The 19,424-nt window shown below is 39.3% G+C and overlaps 1 protein-coding gene across 4 annotated transcripts in view; it reads right to left on the bottom strand.

Moving 5' to 3' along the window:
* Positions 1-7,249: 7,249 nt before the first annotated feature.
* Positions 7,250-19,424, bottom strand: part of LOC140532851 (uncharacterized) — a 36,601-nt gene continuing 24,426 nt past the window's right edge. For all 4 annotated transcript variants that reach the window (XM_072651834.1, XM_072651831.1, XM_072651833.1 and 1 more), the window contains exon 6: positions 7,250-19,143. In XM_072651834.1, the coding sequence (XP_072507935.1) occupies positions 7,692-8,780 (1,089 nt within the window). In that variant the 5' untranslated portion in view covers positions 8,781-19,143 and the 3' untranslated portion in view covers positions 7,250-7,691. The remainder of the gene's footprint in view (positions 19,144-19,424) is intronic.

Genomic DNA, 19,424 nt, shown 5'->3' with positions numbered 1-19,424 from the left:
GCTAGAGAGACAGCATTAGCAGAGGAAGAGCTGGATGGCATTTTGTAAAGAGAAACAGTCCTATTGGAGAGAAGGACAATGATGCCAAGTGGGAGTAGAGAAAGCAATTGGGAGATGAAATGCTAGTGGTGATGAGCAACAGAGACGAGTAGTGGTGCTACAGCAGTGAATGATGAGAAGATTCTCTCCCTGCCCTTCCCTAGAGCCCCTCCCAGGTCAATACTGTGAGTCAGAGGAATTCTACAGGTCTCCAAGGGGGTTGGCTGAGAGGCAAAGGGCTTTATATTTTATTCCCTTATGGTCTTGAATGGGAGTATCTTCAGTGTCCTTTATTGTGTAAATTGAACCTGTTTTCATGCTTAATATTTTTGCAGTCCGTGTGTGTAGCCACACTTTGATGGAATGCCAGAAGCTGATACTTCCAGATTTTACCTGGGCAGAAGAACATGAGCCAGAGATTCTCTGCTACAAGAGCTGTATTCCCATTTTACAGAGGAAGAAATTGAGACTCAAGGAAGTTATGCCTTGTCCAAAATTATATGACTAACTTCATGGCAGAATTCAGACTAGAACTCAGATCTCTTAGTTCCAAGAGGATCACTTTGCACTACACTGTTATATAACTGGCAGTATTAGAAATCATATCCTCAGGCTAATGGTCAAGGTATGTGATAATGAATAATGCATCAGTTCTTGCCTTATAATACTTTATAGTGTTTCATGGAAAAACTTGCAAAACAAAATCAAATTGTCTTGGAAACTGATTAGTCATTACCCTTTCCCCACTTTTTATGCACTTTTTTCTTCACTTGCCTTCCAGACCCAAGTACAGCAAGGCAGAAGAAGAATTGCCTTTCCTCTTCCCTGTGGGGCAAAAAATGACAACTTGAATATGGGCACATGGCAAGCAACATATATATATGTATATACTCATCCATTGGAGCCTGAGCCTGGAGTTTCCAGACTTTTGTATCCCGATTGCTTCCTTCTGTCGTCTGCTTCCTGTTCTGAGCACAGGTTAGTGATCTTGAAAATGTGTTTCCAGACTTGGAGTTACCTCATAGATAATCTAAGTTCAAGAATTCCTTAGTTCCATGGTTCCAGGTTTTCAGTTTCTATCGGCACTAGTTTCCCAAAGGGGAGTTTTCCTTGATATTGTATTTCTCTAAGAAGAGGACTGTCCATGGAATCACCCTGTAGCTGGAGGATTAACGCCCTGCCCTGATGGCCCAAAAGACCTGTCCCTTGACAACCCTTCACGATATAGCTTTGAGTTTCTTAGTGCAAACCTGAGGTGAATAGGAATCATTTATTTAGCAGCCCCACAATATGCCTTTGTCTTTTGCGGAAAGATGATGAAAGTAATGGACTATTTAGGTATTTTATGTCTCTATATTTGCCCATGGGCTCCAGAGAGTCCTATCTTGTGTATTTTATAAGTTAGAGGAAATAAAAGCTGTCTCATGTTGGGGAAGGGAATCAAAAGCTATTTAGAAAGGATCCTAAACTTTATGAACAGCTCCGATCATTTTTGGTGCATGTGATTAATAAAGAACTCTCATGTGAAGCTTTAAAATATCTTGTGTCTTCATCTTAAGAATCACTCGTGTAAACACCAACTTAATCAAATGGAGTCCAGAAAGTCAGCAAAAATGAGAAATTTTTTCTCAAAACAAAAAGTCCCTAGAGAGATAGTCAAGAAAAAGAGACTCAACTTGGAAAAGCATCGCCTAAAATACCTGAGCAATTACGGCCAGAATACAACTCAGCAGGCAGGAGAAAGTTGGGAAGCCAGTGGAGTCAAGAGATCAGAGTGACAGCTGACCCAAAATAACCTAAGCTTTAAGTACTATGGTATCCTGAAGTCATCTTTGCTTTGTGCCAAACCAACTAAAAAAATCATACCATTAAAAACATGAAGAAATTTTTTTCCAGTGTGACACTGTTGAGATTTACTTGGCACTTCATTACTGGAAGGAATGAGGACAATTAGAACAGGCAGAGTTAATTAGGATTTAGAATAGCTGAGGAAAGGAGCACAAATTTTAATCACTCCTGACTGATTATTACGGTGCTAGTGAAGGGACCAGCAGCTCATACTCTTCTTGGAATTTGGGATCATTTTCACAGACTGGAAAAAATGAAGTGATTAATAGGCTAGAAAGAAGAACTATAAAAGAAAGAATAAATAAAAAGCCAACTGACTTTTGGGTGTATATGGATTGTATACAAGCACAGTATACTCCCTTTCAAATAACGCCCCAGCAGGAAGCTCACAGGAGATTTGGACATTATTATTTTGCCTGCAGTGGAGGACAAGCAACCAGGGACTTCCTCTTTTACGTTAAAGAAAATCCAGGATAAGAAAAATTTTCTACTGAGACTTCTTAGACTTCAGAGTACTCTGATACTTAATCATAATGTCTTAGAAAAATTTCCTCCTTTGAGACACTGAAGCAGAACAGAACGTAGTTAGTGGGCAATCATTTTGTCCTGTTTCCAAATGTTATTTGCTATTTGCCATTTAATGTGAATATAGAAGAGGAGGAAAGATAGCAAAGTCACCCCCTGTCCCTAAGTAGAATCGAGAGACAGCCTGACCTAATGGACAGAGGCCTGTCTTCGAGTCAAGCAGGCCTGGGTTCAAGATTTGGCTCTGACCTACACTGGGTCAGTGTCCATGGTGAAGTCACTGGACTTTTTCAGTGCCTCAGGCAGCTTTCTAAGACTAAAAGTGACACACAAGTTAGTATTCTTCATGAGTGGGAAGTGTCCACTTGTGGGACATCCCTACGAGAATGAAATCAGACCAAAAACAATAATGAAATCACAGGTCCAGACCAAAAACAAGCAAACAAACCCCAGAATCTGCCAAAGCAAAACCTGGTAAAATAAATTAAGAACAAATCTAGTCCAGAGGGGAAAAGGACAACTTTCATAAGGTGTCAGAAAAAATGTCCTTTCTGTAATCTTGTCTTGCTTGATAAGTGAGTAACCTGCTGGTCAACCATACTGGACAACCAGCAATGAATTGGGAAGAGGCAGGGGAGTCAGCCGAGAAATGAGACTGTGAAGGAAGGACTTGAGAACACTTAGACAAGTGCAGCCAAAGATTCCTGTCTTGAGTGAAATGCTACAGGATGTCATAGAAAGGCCCTTCCTGGCCCTCTGACAGATGGGTCCCATCTGGAAAATTCCTTTTCTCCATGTGATTAACTCAACTCAGTACTGTGGCAACACCAAACAGACATAGTAGGCTAAACTCAGATCAGAGTATAGGAGCGAAAAAATTGATTTTAACTTGGCTCAGAATTGTCATCCTCCTTCCCACTCTTTGAACTCTGAAACTCTATCTGGGCTTGTTTGTTTTTATTCTCTCAAGGATGAGGTTATTGTATATAATAATGGCTTAGTTTTCTATAGCTAGTTTTCAGTTAAAAACACTGCATGTATAATCTCATTTCATATCCATAAAACTTTGTGAAATAAATATTCTTTTAAAATATACATATGTTTTTAATTGATCTTTTTTCATCACCTAGAATTCCCATTTCCCTTCTCCTCCTTCTTTCCAAAGAATCATCTCTTGTAAGAAAGAATTTTTTTTAAGAAGAAAAAGAAGAAGAAGAGAAAAACATGTAGTGAAACTTATCGACACACCCAGGTCTAACAGTAGATGCATCACCTGCGGACTCCAGCCTTTGCACAGAAACGGGGAAGGTGTCTTCTCGTATCTCTTCTTTGGGGCCAGATGTGTTCTCTGTAGTTTAGAACGTTCGATTTCTCTTGTTTTGAAATGGTTATTCTTCCCATTTACATTGTTACAGTTGTTGTTTACGTTGTTTTCCTGGCTCCATTTATTTCACTCTGCATCAGTTCACATAACTCTTTTTATGCTTCTCCATGGCAAGTATTCATCATACTTGTCATTTCTTACAGCACAATATTATTCGGTCACATTCTTGCACCACAGCTTGGCCAGATCTTCCCCAATTGATAGGCATCTATTTTGTTTCCAGGTCTTTGCTCCCTGGCAAAAATATCATTATAAATATTTTAGTATATATGGAATCTTTTTTTTTATCTTTGACCTTTTGGGGTACATACCTAGGGGTGGAAGTTCGGGGTCAAGGGGTTGTCACCATTCTACAGCTGAAGATCTTGAGACCCTGGAGAGCTTAAGTGACCTGCTAGGAAATAATGTAGTAAAATCAAACCCAGATTTTTCGATTTCCAAACCTAGTTCACTTTCCACCACAACACAAGTACCTAATGCATTGCTTCTGTATTCAAGAATCTTGACGGTGTGTAGGTGAGCATACTAATTATGAAATGTAAAGGAAAACAGTGCTAAAGAATTCAGAAATCTGATGAATGTAAGACCTCACTCGGAGGATTTGAGAGCGGAGCATGCTTCCTGCCTGACAGATGGTGGGTAGCAGGTGCAGAATGAGGTATATGTTTTCAGACACAGACAACATGTTTTGTTTCAGTTTGACTGGTTTCTGTAAAATAAGGAGTCAGTTACTCAGAATTATACAGTAGCAGTAACAATTGCAACAAAGAAGCCAGATAATACCAGAGTGGCATTAACTGTTATTTAATTACCTCCAACTAGGGAATGAAACAATGCATAAGGAAGAAGGGTGAAAGTGGAGTAACCTAGCCCCAAAGAATTTGTTTTAAAAGATGGGTGAGGAAGCTATTAAGATATAATAGTGGTAGGGGGGAAAAGAAAGGAAGGAAGAAAGAAAAGAAAGGAGCCTCAATAAAATATTTAAATAAAGTAAGAGGATGAGTGGCTTCTTTGGAGTTAACCATTGCTGGATGGGGAGAGCTACCAGCACAAAGCTGGATGACAAGAATCCTGTCTTTTGTTTGTATCCACAGAAATGCTGCTCATGACCAGTAGATGGCAGTCTAAGACCTTCTGCAGGAAACTATCCCTGAGCCTTAGAGATGACTGAAAGTACCAGTTCCATATGTTTGCTAAAAAAGACAGTTGCCGGTGTTCGTTTTCGCCTTATATTTATGAGATAATTGTGGGGTTGTGGTGAAGACATTACAGCTACAGCTGAGGTGACTGTTTAAGATGAAGACTTTTTCACTTGCTTAGAAATTTCTGAGTTCATGTTTTTCACATTTGCTTTTCTAGTTCAAAGGAATTTTTTTTTTAAGACTTTGGAAAAGGTCACCAGAATCCTACTCGTCAATCCACAGAGCACAACGTGCATTTCACAGCAATAAAAAGTACCCACTCCTCTCGTCACTTTCTTCTCCACCAAATAGCTCTCCGCACTGACTGGTTTGACGTTTTATGTTTCTCTGAAGAACACTTGTTCTGCAAACAATCTGAAGGTTTCCCGAGCAGCAGTCATATTGGGGAAGGTTTTACATTCCATATTGTATACGTGCAGTCCTTTAGACGTCCACAGTGAAGTAAGGATGCAGAAAGTGGAGCACTTTAGATGGGTGGGTGAACATTCAAACCAAACAAATTTCAGAGATCAGATATCAGATTTATTTATATATTCAAGGGAGACCCTAGAAATAAATTAATAATAACAGCCACTATTTACTTAGTATTTACTTTGTACCAGGCGCTGTGTTAAGCACTTTCCAATTATTGTCTCGTTTGATCCTCACAACAATCCCACAAGGCAGGCAAGATTATTATCCCAATTTTATAAATGAAGAAACTGAGGCAAACAGAAGTTAGGTGACTAACTCAGTCACACAACCAATGAGTATATTGGATTTGAACTCAGGTCTTCCTAACTCCAGACCCCCCCATACTCTATCTGGCTGCCTGTGCTGCACTTATCCATAGAGTAACATTCCACTATTTTCTCCTCCTGATTTAAAGGTTACTAGCCCAACTGATTTATTACTTTACTATTATTAAAATTATTATATGTTAATTTAATGAATAGTGATACAATATTCCTTCTAATAAAGATTGGACTGGCTGCCTTGTGAGGGGACCTACTGAGTTCTTAAAGACCCTGGGCTTTATATTTCTTCTATAGAGAGAGAACTAGCTTGATAGTATAACTAGAGGAAGGAGTTTCCAGCTAGAGAAAGACAAAAGGGAGAGCCAGAGGGAAGAAAACAGATTTAAAGTTGAACCATCCAATCTAGTATCCAGCCCCTCTTCTGGCAAATGAAACTGAAGCTGGAGAGAATGTCTTTCTAAGAGACCTTCTCCAGTAGGGTGTGGCTAGAGCCTCTGACTCCAAATTTAACATTCTTTCCACTACACAAAGACTAGAGCATGTGACATCAGAAGCAAGTAAAGAACAAAAAGTTTATTGAATGAATGAACAAATGGGGTTCTTTTCTTTATTTATTATCTTTTTCATTAATTAATTTGTTTATTACTTATTTGAGGATAAAAGGATGAATAATATTCATTCTCTGCCCTCAGAAAGGTTACAATTTAGTAGAGAAGATTTAAAAATCTTCAGCTCATCATCCATAATCAACACAAGAGACAGTATGTGATAAGTGCCTGATATTAGTGAGATGAGATAACTATCAAATTGTGGTTGACCCTACCCTTTGCATTTCATTATGCCCCTTTGTTGTCAGTATAAGGGCAAAAAACAAATCTGAGAAGCACTCAGAAGAGAATGACCTTTCCTAGCACCAGGCTAGGGTCCCAGGTTCCCAGGCAGTAGTTAGAGTTTTCGTAAGAGACTTCTTTTTTTTTTTTTATTTAACTTTTAACATTTATTTTCACAAAATTTTGGGTTACAAATTTTCTCCCCTTTTATCCCCTCCCTCCCCAAACCCAAGCATTCTAATTGCCCCTGTGACCAATCTGCTCTCTCTTCTATCCTCACTCTCTGCCCTTGTCTCCGTCTTCTCTTTTGTCCTGTAGGGCCAGATAGCTTTCTTTACCCCTTAACCTGTATTTCTTATTTCCTAGTGGTAAGAACATTACAGTTGATCCTAACACTTTGAGTTCCAACTTCTTTAGCTCCCTCCCTCTCCACCCCTTCCCTTTGGAAGACAAGCAATTCAATATAGGCCAAATCTGTGTAGTTTTGCAAATGATTTCCATACTAGTTGTGTTGTATAGGACTAACTATATTTCCCTCCATCCTATCCTGTCCCCCATTACTTCTATTCTCTTATGATCCTTTCCCTCCCCATGAGTGTTGACCTCGGATTGCATTCTCCTCCCCATGCCCTACCCTCTATCCTCCCCCCCACCCTGCTTGTGCCCTTGTCCCCCACTCTCCTGTATTATGAGATAGGTTTTCCTATCAAAATGAGTGTGCATTTTATTCTTTCCTTTAGTGGAATGTGATGAGAGTAGACCTCATGTTTTTCTCTCGCCTCCCCTCTTTATCCCTCCACTAATAAGTCTTTTGCTTGCCTCTTTTATGAGAGATAATTTGCCCCATTCAACTTCTCCCTTTCTCCTCCCAATATTTCTCTCTCACTGCTTGATTACATTTTTTTTTTAAGATATGATCCCATCCTCTTCAATTCACTCTGTGCACTCTGTCTCTATGTATGTGTACGTGTGTGCATGTGTGTGTGTGTGTACTCCCACCCAGTACCCAGATACTGAAATGTTTCAAGAGTTCCAAATATTGTCTTTCCATGTAGGAATGTAAACAGTTCAACTTTAGTAAGTCCCTTATGACTTCTCTTTGCTGTTCACCTTTTCATGGTTCTCTTCATTCTTGTGTTTGAAAGTCAAATTTTCTTTTCAGCTCTGGTCTTTTCATCAAGAATGCTTGAAAATCCTCTATTTCATTGAAAGACCATTTTTTCCCCTGAAGTATTATACTCAGTTTTGCTGGGTAGGTGATTCTTGGTTTTAGTCCTAGTTCCTTTGACTTCTGGAATATCCTATTCCATTCCCTTCGATTCCTTAATGTAGAGGGTGCTAGATCTTGTGTTATCCTGATTGTATTTCCACAATACTTGAATTGTTGCTTTCTAGCTGCTTGCAATATTTTCTCTTTCACCTGGGAATTCTGGAATTTGGCCACAATGTTCCTACGAGTTTCTCTTTTTGGATCTCTTTCATGCGGTGTTCTGTGGATTCCTTGAATATTTATTTTGCCCTCTGGTTCTAGAATCTCAGGGCAGTTTTCCTTGATAATTTCATGGAAGATGATGTCTAGGCTCTTCTTTTGATCGTGGTTTTCAGGTAGTCCCAGAATTTTTAAATTGTCTCTCCTGAATCTATTTTCCAGGTCAGTTGTTTTTCCAATGAGATATTTCACATTATCTTCCATTTTTCCAATCTTCTCACTATGTTCTGTGATATCTGTCTTTCTCACAAAGTCCTTAGCGTCCATCTGTGCCATTCTAGTTTTGAAAGAACTATTTTCTTCAGTGAGCTTTTGAATCTCCTTTTCCATTTGGCTAATTCTACTTTTGAAAGCATTCTTCTCCTCATTGGCTTTTTGAACCTCTTTTGCCAATTGAGTTAGGCTAGTTTTCAAGGTGTTAATTTCTTCAACATTTTTTTGGTTCTCCTTTAGCAGGGAGCTGATCTGCTTTTCATGCTTCTCTTTCATCCCTCTCATTTCTCTTCCCAGTTTTTCCTCCACCTCTCTAACTTGATTTTCAAAATTCTTTTTGAGCTCTTCCATGGCCTGAGCCCATTGGGTGGGCTGGGACACAGAATCCTTGATTTCTGTGTCTTTGCCTGATGGTAAGCATTGTTCTTCCTCATCAGAAAGGAAGGGAGGAAATGTCTGTTCTCCAAGAAAGTAGCCTTCAATACTTTTATTTCTTTTCCCTTTTCTGGGCATTCTCCCCAGCCAGTGACTTGACCTCTGAATATTCTCCTCACACCCACCTCACCTCCTGGTCCTCCCAGCCAGCATTTGGGGACTGAGATTCAAATGCTGCTTCCCGCCTTAGGGCTTTTGGTGGGGGCAGGGCTGCTATTCAGTGTGAGAATTAAGTTCAGGTGGTCAGGTCAGGGCAGGGCTACCTCTCAGGCTCAGTTCCCTCAGGGGGTTTATGTACAGACCTTCCACAATGGATCCAGGCTCCCGCCCGCTTGGGGAGCCCCTGTCTGCAGCCGCCTCTCAGCTTCTATCTCCCGGGGGGGGGGGCCTGAGCCATGGGGGCACCCCACTCCCCTCTCGACCCGCCAAAGAGATTCACTGACCCCCATCACCTGTGGGTGGAGGGGCTTGTGCCGCCGCTGGAGATCCCGTCCCTGAAGCCTGCTCGGATCTGTACCTCTCGGAGCCGCAGCCGCCGCAGGTCTGGGCTGGGCTCCGCATCTGCAGCGCGACGGACCTTTTGTGAGAGGTTTGCAGGTCCCTCTGTGGGTGGAGGGACCCGCGTGGCCGCTGGAGATCCCGTCCCCGTAGCCCGCTCGGATCTTTTCCTCACGGTGTCGCGGCCGCTGCAGGGCTGCACTCAGCTCCCAGTCCTGGCGTCAGTCCGCAGTGCGAAGAACCCCCCGCGGGAGGTTTGCAGGTCTCTCCGGAACAGAAATCTCCCTCGCTCCAATATTCCGTGGCCTCTGGGTGCAGAATTCACCGTGAGTTGGTCCCCTCTAGCCGTTCTGTGGGTTGTGGGTTCGGAGCTATGTGTATGTGCGTCTTTCTACTCCTCCATCTTGGCTCCGCCCCCCCATAAGAGACTTCTTACCAACCATCAGATCACCAATCAAACAAGTTGCAACTTCTAGTGTTTATACTAAATAGTCCTTGTAAACACCTGTAACTATCACTTCCATTTGAAGGAATCAGGATAAGGCTAGAGGAAATTGCATTTGATTGGATCTTGAAAGAAGGGTAAGATTTCGGTGGGTGGCAATGGGGCAAAGGAGCATCCTATATAAATGAAACGCAGAATCATTGGGGAAGTATTGATGTCTCATCAGGTGAAGAAGAGGCAAAATTACTCAACTTCTATTCTGCTTTTCTCTTCCCTATCAAGAATAACCTTCTAATCAGTAAGGATAGAATAAAATAATTTGGTGATAAGGTGCCTAGTTACTCTTAATGAGTTCAGTTTATCTTTGCTAGATGACATGCAACCCCAAGGTAATGAAAGAATTGTCAGATGTGATTATTGAACTGTCGTTGATTTTAGAAAAATCATAGAAAATGAGAGAAGTGTCACAGAATGGAATACGGAGAAATATCTAGTTTTTTTTTTAAGATGGTGTTGAGGATAGGATAACTTGACACTGATTCGTTAAAAACAAATTCTAGGATGTATTGTTAAAGGTATGTCTAGCATAGTGACATTGAGAGACTATTGAACTGATTCCAGTGGGTTGGGGGCACTGGTCCCTCCTTGTTCTACAGTTAGTCATTGAAGTTTGTCACCTGGGTTCAGGGCTAGAAAATCTGCCTCTGGTGAGGGGCAGCTTCCTTTTCTTATAGCCACTGATAGGTTAAATCCCATAACCTCTACCATGATAATTATAGTAAAACTGATCAATGTCAATCTACGAGGTACTAGTTCTAGAGGGTAGGCTCTGGTGGACTTCTCTAGGGATGTATGCTTAGAAAATGTTCAATATGTTAATCAGTGATTTGAATGGAATCAGAGGTATAATGCTTATCAAATTTGCGAATGACACCAATCTGGGATCTTGCCAAATATTCTCACCAAGTTATAATAAAAGCTCAAATCTAAAAAGATGAAATTTGGTAGAGAGAGGAAACAAATGAAAATTGTGCAGCGGGAGATTATAAGGGAGATAGACTCTCCTAGTCCTTTAAAACAATCAATAATAACACCAAAGAAAATGAAAATGGCTAAAAACCAAAATAATAATAATTATAAAAAAGACAAGGAACCAAAAATGCCATACAATTAAAAAACGAATAACTGAAACAAAGTAGATCAGAAGAAAAAAACACGCAAAATACTTGAAGAGAAATTCTCCAACGTGGTGAATGATACATTTACAGGCTTTAATCAAGAATTAACATTGGAAAAGCAATCATGAGAAATAAAGAAGAGTTTCTGTAACTTTAAAATCACATGAAGAATAGGAACTAGAATTAAAGGTGCTAGCAAAAATGAAGAGGAAATGTGGAGAATATAGTAGGAGACCTGAAAAGATGATTCGAGACAACTAGCAAAGAGCCATGTTACAGAACAGCTAATAGCCAATAGTCACATCGCACTTACAATGTGCTCGGCACTGTGCTAAATGCTTTGTTATCTCATTTGAGCTTCACAACAACTGCAGGAGATAGATGCTGTTATCATTACCAGATGAGGAAACTGAGGCAAACAGGATTAAATGGCTTGTCCAGGGTCATGCAGCTAATAAGTATTTAAGGTCACATTTGAACTCAGGTCTTCCTGGCTCCAAGTGCAGCATTCTATCCACTTCACCTCTTAACTGCCCTCAACTCAATAAACTCCAGTACTTCTCTATTATCTCCAAGATCATATACAAAATTCTGTGTTTGTCATTCAAAACCCTGCATAAGTCAACCTCCTCCTATCTTTCCCATATTGTTGCACCTTGCTCCCTGCCACATACTCTTCTATCTAATGATACCAGCCTCCTTGCTTCTCCATAAAGAAAACATCCCATCTCCCTAGTTGGGGCATTCTCTTGGATTGGTACCCCATGCCTGGAGTACATCTCTACCTTGTGCCTTCTCTGGCTTCCTTTAAGTCCCAACTAAAATCCTACCTTCTACAGGAGACCTGTCCTAGCTCCTCTTAATTCTACTTTCCTCCCTCAGCAGCTTGTTTTATATGTATTTGTTTATATGTTATCTCCCCCATTATATTGTGAGCTCCTTGAAGGCAGTGATTATCTTTTGCCTTTTTGTATCCTCAGCATTTAGCATAGTTTCTGGCACATAGTAGGTGCTTCATAGATATTAATTGATTTATTTATATGCTGTAGAGCACAGGTGGTATAGCCACACATGTTCACATGTGTATGTCCCATGTATGATTTCCTTATGCATTTGCTCTTCCCACATGTATGTTTGTGGAAGAGGGACGTCAAGGTTTATAACAGAACTATTCTGTTGCTATTGTACTATTTCCTTAGATGTCTTTGTTGCAAACTCTGTCCTCTGTATTGTAAAAGTAAACACTTTGGTGCATTCTCATGAGTTATGGACTGGAGAGGATTTTAACTCATAAAGCACTTAGAAGCTTGGAAAGACAACAGAGGGCCCATTGGTGAGGGCAGCCCTGATCACTACATAGAGAAATTTTAGAATGGAAATAGTGTACTCTAAAAACTTTGATTGCATATTCATGAAGTCATTTATAAGCGATACAATATAGTACAGTGGAAGGAAGGTAGTGTTCTTGGGTTCTAGTCCAGATTTTGCCACTAAGTGGCTCTGCAGCATTTGGGGAAATGCCTTTGGGCCTCAGTTTCTTCATGAGAGTTTTGTCCTAGATGACCACTCAGGTCATTTCCAGTTTAAAATCCTATGACCCTCTAACTTTTCCATCTCTAAAATTCATGATTCTGTGGATGCTGTTAGAGAGTTGATCATTCCAAAGACTGAATGATTTTATAAATCTGATCTGATATATTGTATACACCCACCTCTATTAAACACACTTCCTATGTGACCATGAATAACTCCACTTCTACTGACTCACAATTTCTTTTTGTTTTTTAAAAAATAAATGTCAAATAATTTTGATGATTACTGTTTTAGTATAGCTGGAGATCTGGGACCTCTAGGTTCCCTTGCCCACCTTTTTTTTGTCCCATGAGAATCTTAACCTTTAGTTCCTCCAGTTGGATTGTTATTATTTTTATCGCTATATAACATAATCCTTTTATTGTTTGAAATGTCACTGAATAAGTTAATTTGATTGTGTTGCCATTTTTGTTAAATTGACACTATCTCCTCAAGGGCAATTAATATTTCTCTATTTAAAAGTCTTAGAAGGAAAGCTATGGTGAATCTTGACATCATACTAAATAGCAGAGATAATACCTTGCTGACAGAGGTCCATAAGGTCAAAGTTATGGTTTTTCTCATAGCAATGTATGACTGAGAGTTGAACTATAAGGAAAGCTAAGCATCACAGAATCAACACTTTTAAACTGTGGTGCTAGAGAACAGTTTTGAGAGTCCCTTGAACAGCAAGGAGATCAAATCAGTCAATACTTAAAGAAATTAATTTAGGCCATTCACTGGAAGGTCAAATACTGAATCTGAAGCTTAAATACTTTGGCCAATAACAAGAAGATGAAAGTCACGGGAAATGATCCTGATGTTGGAAAAGACTGAAGGCAAGAGGAGAAGGGGATGACAAAGGATGAGATGGATAGATAGTGTAATGGAAACAACAAACATGAACTTGGACAGATTTCAGGAGATAGTGGAGGGCAGAAGGGCCTGGCATGCTGTGGTCCATGGGATCATGAAGAGCTGGACACAACTGAACGGCTGAACAACAACGAAAACCATATAGATGTAAAGAATGCTTTATAGCCAGATTGAGGTAGTTTCCAGGTATATCTTGGTATAGATGCCCAAGGATTTTATGTCATTTTGAACAGAATTTATCTTTCCATCTCTTTCTCTTTGAATTTATTGATAATATGTAGAAATATTGATGATTTATATAGACATATTTTATATCTTCCAAATTTAGTAAATCTATTATGTCAATTAATTTTAGTTGACACTTTGATACCCTCTAGCTAGATCATTATATCATCTACAGAACATGCTAGTTTTATCTCTTTGCCTATGTTTAGTCTCTCATTTCTTCTTTGTCTTGCTGCTATAACTAATATTTCTAGACTATCCCAAATAAAAGAGGTGAAAATGAGCATCTATGCACTATGCCCAAAAGGCTATAAAAATGTGTATACCCTTTGACCCAGTAATACCACTTCTAGGGCTGTATCCCAAAGACATCATAAAAATGGGAAAATGACCCACACATACAAAAATATTTATAGCAGCTCTTTTTGTGGTTTGTAAGAACTGGACACTGAGGGGATGCCCATCAATTGAGGAATGACTGAACAAGTTGTAGCATATGCACGTAATGGAATACTATTGTGCTATAAGAAATGATGAGCTAGCAGACTTCAGAAAAACCTGGAAAGACTTATATGAACTGATGCTGAGTGAAGTGAGCAGAACCAGGAGAACACTGTACACAGTAACAGCCACATTGTGTGATGACTTTGATAGACTTAGCTCTTCTCAGCAATGCAAGGACCTAAGACAGCTCCAAAAGACTCATGATGGAAAATGCCATCCACATCCAGAGAAAGAACTCTGGAGTCTGAATGCAGATTGAATTTGCTCTCTTTTTTTGTTTATCATTTTGTTTTTCCTTTTTCATGGTTCCTCCCATTCATCCTAATTCTTCTATACAACATGACTAATATGAAAATATGTTTTATAAGAATGTATATGTAGAGCCTATATCAGATTGCATGTTGTCTTGGAGAGGGGGGCAGGAAGGGAGGTGGAGAAAATTTAAAACTTATGGAAGTGAATGTTGAAAATTAAAAATAAGTAAATTAATGATTTAAAAAATCACTATCCATGCTTTAACCCTGATCCTACTGAAAAGGTCCCCAATCTTTCACCTTTCCATACAATGTTTACTCTTGGTTTTAGATACATACATACTTACCATGAGAAAGAAAAGTCTACTTATTCTGATGATTTCTAATTATTTTTTAATGTTGTACTTGGTCAAATCTTTTTTTTTAAACATCACTAATATGATGTGGTTTTATTATTTTTGTTTTTTACACAGTATATTTTTAATTTTTCTTATATTGAATGAATCTTACATTCTTGTTATAAATCCAAGCTGGTCATAGTATATTATCTTTTTTATTAAATCACTATAGCCCACTTGATAATATTTTATCTAATATTTTTCCATCAATGTTCATTAAGGATATTGTTTTAATACTTGCTCTCTGTTTTGTCCCTCCCTGGTTTAGGTAAGAAGATAAGAATTTTTGTCATAGAAAGAGGTGGGAATCGTTTCTTCTTTTGTCTCAGTTTCTTAGTGTATAAAATGATGAAGTTGGACTACATGATCTCCTTGGCTACCTAGTCTAAATTAAACCTAAATGAGAAAGTTCTCTAGGACATTACTGAGAGTGATCATCCAGCCTCCACTGGTAGAACCACTGTGACAGATAACCACTGCCTCTTGAGGAAACCTCTTCCTTTTTGGGGTAGCTCTAATACTTTTCCTTCAAGAAGCCTTCCCTGATTCTTAAATTTTTAGATTCTCCTGCCCATCTTGGAAATCGTTGTGTATTTATTATATTTATACTGTATATTTACTTATTTGTAGATGTGTTGATTGTTCTCCCTGAACTCCATAGTAAAATTTAAACTCCTCGACATCAGAAACTGCTTTGTAGCCCCACTTCTGTCTTTGTAACCCCCGTGTCTAGAGCAGTGCTTGACACATACTAGGCACTTCGTAAATACTTACTGATTGAGTGATTAGAAAATTTTTCCCTGACATCAAGTCTACATCAAATGCTCTGGTACTTTCAGCCATTGCTCCTAAGATTTGTCTTCTAGAGCTGGGCAGAATAGTTATCAACCCCCTCCTCTACGAAAGCCTTTTCAAATACTGGGAGACAGTAATAATGTCTTTCCACCAAATCTTTTCTTCTCCATGTTAACCATTTACTTTAACAGTCTTCATTAAGCATATTCTCCAGTTCTCTCATCATACTGGTCACCCTCTAATGGACTCTCTGAAGGTTGTCAGAGTCCTTCCTAAATCATGGAGCCCTAACTAAACAGAACACTCTACATGACGTCCATCCAGGGCTCATTGTGTTAGCTCACCCTGTGCGTTCCCTTTGGAGATCCAAGAATGCCTTGAGTCCAAGTGTGTCACTTGTATAAACTTGTGTGTAGCTTGTATAAACCAGGTAGATAGCAAATCACTTAACCTCTCCAGGACTCCATTTCATTAGCTGTAAAATGAGCTTGTTGGAATAGATGGTCTCGCAGGTCCCTTCTAGCTCTAATGATCTAGGAGTCTGTGATATTTTTGGACAAGATCCAAGGTAAGTCAGCATGCCATAGTCACAGTAAGATTTTCCTAGTATGACTGCAAAAATCAACTATGTCAGTGGAAAATTAGCTTAAACCAGATAGCAAAACTTTGTTTAAAATTCCAGAATTTTATGGATATTCACATTAAGCAATAAGTAACTTTCAATCATCTTATATGATTATAATGATTTTCCAACATTAACATGGTTTTCATAGATGTAAAATGTTAGAGTTTTTATTTGGGTTTTTAAATCTGTGTTAAGTAGGTATGACCATCTGTCAGGGGTGTTATAGAGGAGACTCCTACATTGAATAAGGTTGGACCAGATGCTTTCTAAATTCCCTTCCAAAACAAAGATTCTCCAATTCTATGTGGTCACCATAGCTAAATAGCAAAGAAGAAGGTAGCCACGCTGTATACACTCTCCACCATTCTACTGCTGACATCATGATGGCACCATTTCTGCTACTATGAGACCATCTGTTGTGATCATTCCTGACTTTTCACCCAACTCAGCACCCTAACATCCATTCCCACCTTTACTACAGCCCAATTTTTTTTTTCTTTCTGGGCCACAAGCGACTCATGGAGGGGGACTATGTAGACTAGGACAGATTGATCTTAAGGTGTCTGGGAATATGCAAACTTGGGGTCAGAAAGAGCCCATTCTAGTCAGCCCTCTAGGCAAAATAACTGGTCCACATTTAAAATCTAAACTAGTTTAGTTAGCTTTTGTTTTCGGGAAGCCTTTCTTTCAACACAGAATAATTGTTAAATAGTTGATATGAAGTCGTTTTTTCCACTCTTTAAATTCCTGTCAAAGCAGAAGAGCCAGCAAAAGTCTTTTTTAGTGGAGTAAGTTTAAATTACAAGCCTCCAAGCAAAATTTTGGAAAAGACCTCTCTGTTTCCTATCCCTCTCCCTCCTCTCCTCCTTCCCCCGTATGCTCTCTCCTCTTTTTTCTATTATCCTGGACCTCTCTGACTTCTTTGGTTCAACTTTTTTATTCTTTCTATTTACTTCTGTGCAATGCTAAAAAGCAAAATAGGATGCCATATCACTATTTTCTAGGAAGGACTAAAACTACCTTACTCCCTTTTTAATGATCTTACACCAGATCCTCGTGGCTTTTCATCTATCTATCTGTCTGTCTACCTACCTACCTATCTATCTATCTATCTATCTATCTATCTATCTATCTATCTATCTATCTATCTATCATCTATCTATCTATCTATCTATCTATCTATCTATCTATCTATCTATCTATCTAATATTCTAGCCATCAATCTATCCATCTTTCTATTCATTACCTATCTTATCTTCAATCACTTCAAATATCTATTCTAGCTATCTTTTATCATCTATTATCTTTCTATCCATCTATCCATCCATTCATCCATTATCTATCCCATCTATTTATCTATCTATCCTATCATCTATTTACTTTACCTATTTACATCTATCTTGTCATTCATTCATTCATTCATTTATAAGTTCTTTTGATGTCCTTTTAAGTTATTTATCAAAGTACCCCTCAACTTATTTAGCAAATTCTCCCAATTGATGGGCACCTAGTTGGCTGCCAGATCTTTGTGTCCATGAAAGTGCTCACGAAAGTGGAACATTACTGCAAAGAAAATAAGGAGTTCAAAGAAATATGGGAAGCCTTGGATGAAATGAGGCAAAAGAAAGCAAGTTGGGGGAATCAGATATGTGATGTAAATGAAAATAATGCTAAAATAAATCAATAGCAATGTAATTATTATCATCAAGCTAGGAAGGATCCTCAGAAAGGGTCTGAGGAAATGTTCCTCCCTCCCTTTATTGCAACAGTAGTCACTATGGGCATGGAATATTGCATATACTGTTATGCACAGTTACCAAATGGCTGGGTTTGTTGAACGGCTTCTCCCCTGCCCCTACTTCTCCTCTTTAATCTTTGTTATAAAGGAAAGCTTACTGGTGAGGAGAGAAGGGTAAGATAGATTTGGAAATTAATGTGATGTAAAAATGACAGACAATAATAAAAATATTTTGTGCCTAGCCATATTTTGAATATTTTGGTGTGTCTCTATGGAGTCTTTCATTTTGTCTCAGATAGCCTGAGAGCAGTGAGCTCTCAGCTCTCTGGGTCAAAGGCTAGGAAGAATTTAGTCACTTTTCTTGCATAATTCCAAATTGTTTTTCAGAATAGTTGGAATAATTCACAGTTCTACCAAAAGTTTTTTTCGCATGCATGTATTCCCTGCAGCCACAACAACTTTGATATTTCTGTCTTTTCTCATGTTTGCTAAGTTGCTAGTTGAGAGGTGAAATTCCAAAATTGTTTTAATTTGCATTTTGCCTGTGATCAGTGATGTGGAGCAGTCTTTCATGTGATTCTTGAAAGTTTGCAATTCATCTTTTGCAAACTGTTCATATCTCTCAACCACTTGTGTAAAAGGGATTGGCCATTTATCACTTCTTCAGACTTTTGTGAGGCGTCCTAGCTGGTCTCCCTTCTACCATATTCTATAGTCTTCCATCCATCCTCCACACAGCTGTGAACATAAGCCTTCCTAGGGCATTGATTTGACTGCTTAAAATCCCTCCATGGCTGTTTATTGCCTCTATGATAAAATGCAGACTCCTAAGGTTGGGATTTAAGGTCCTGAAATACAGCACCAGACAAAGAGCCATTTGAGTTGGGCAAGGGAGCAACTCGTTGGTCACTGATGCTTCATTCTGAAAGGAACTTGGTCAATATTCTTTGAAGTAAGAGAAGGACTCAGAGGGTCAGGAGTTACCAGGTAGTCCTCAGCCCCACATCTTCCCTCCATGTATGCCTCATGTCCTTTGTGTTCCAAATTTAAGCCCATGCTCCCCATGGAAACTTGTTATGTGGGTGGTGGGGAGGGGGACAGTGTGCCCCTGTTTGGGGCATTGCATCGTAACTACTCTTGCCAGTAGCAGCTAGGTAGTGCAGTGGATAGAGCACCAGTGCAGGAGTCAGGAGGACCTGAGTTCAAATCTCACCTCAGACACTTGACACTCACTAGCTGTGTGACCTTGGACAAGTCACTTAACCCCAATTGCCTCATCCTGGGTCATCCCCAATCATCCTGGTGAATATCTGGTCACTGGATTCAGATGGCTCTGGAAGAGAAGTGAGACTGGTGACCTGCAAAGCCCACTCAAAACAAAGTCAAGTGCAAGTCATGCCATTATTTCTCTGATGGCATGGTCTTCTTCAGCAAGGAAGGATGAGCACACACACTCTTCCCAGTTAACCTATGTAGTATCTTCTCAGTAAATACCACCTTGGTAAATACTCATGTCAAAGCTAATCAATGTCAACTGGTTAACTGATATTGGGAAATGCGTTAGATGGGGGCTTATGAATGACAATACTAGAAACCCCAACCCATCAGTGTTAT

This window comes from Notamacropus eugenii, chromosome 3, assembly GCF_028372415.1.
Source record: "Notamacropus eugenii isolate mMacEug1 chromosome 3, mMacEug1.pri_v2, whole genome shotgun sequence".
Taxonomy (NCBI): Eukaryota; Metazoa; Chordata; class Mammalia; order Diprotodontia; family Macropodidae; genus Notamacropus; species Notamacropus eugenii.
The sequence above is the reverse complement of the archived record's forward strand: the minus strand, read 5'-3'. Positions and strand labels throughout refer to the sequence as shown.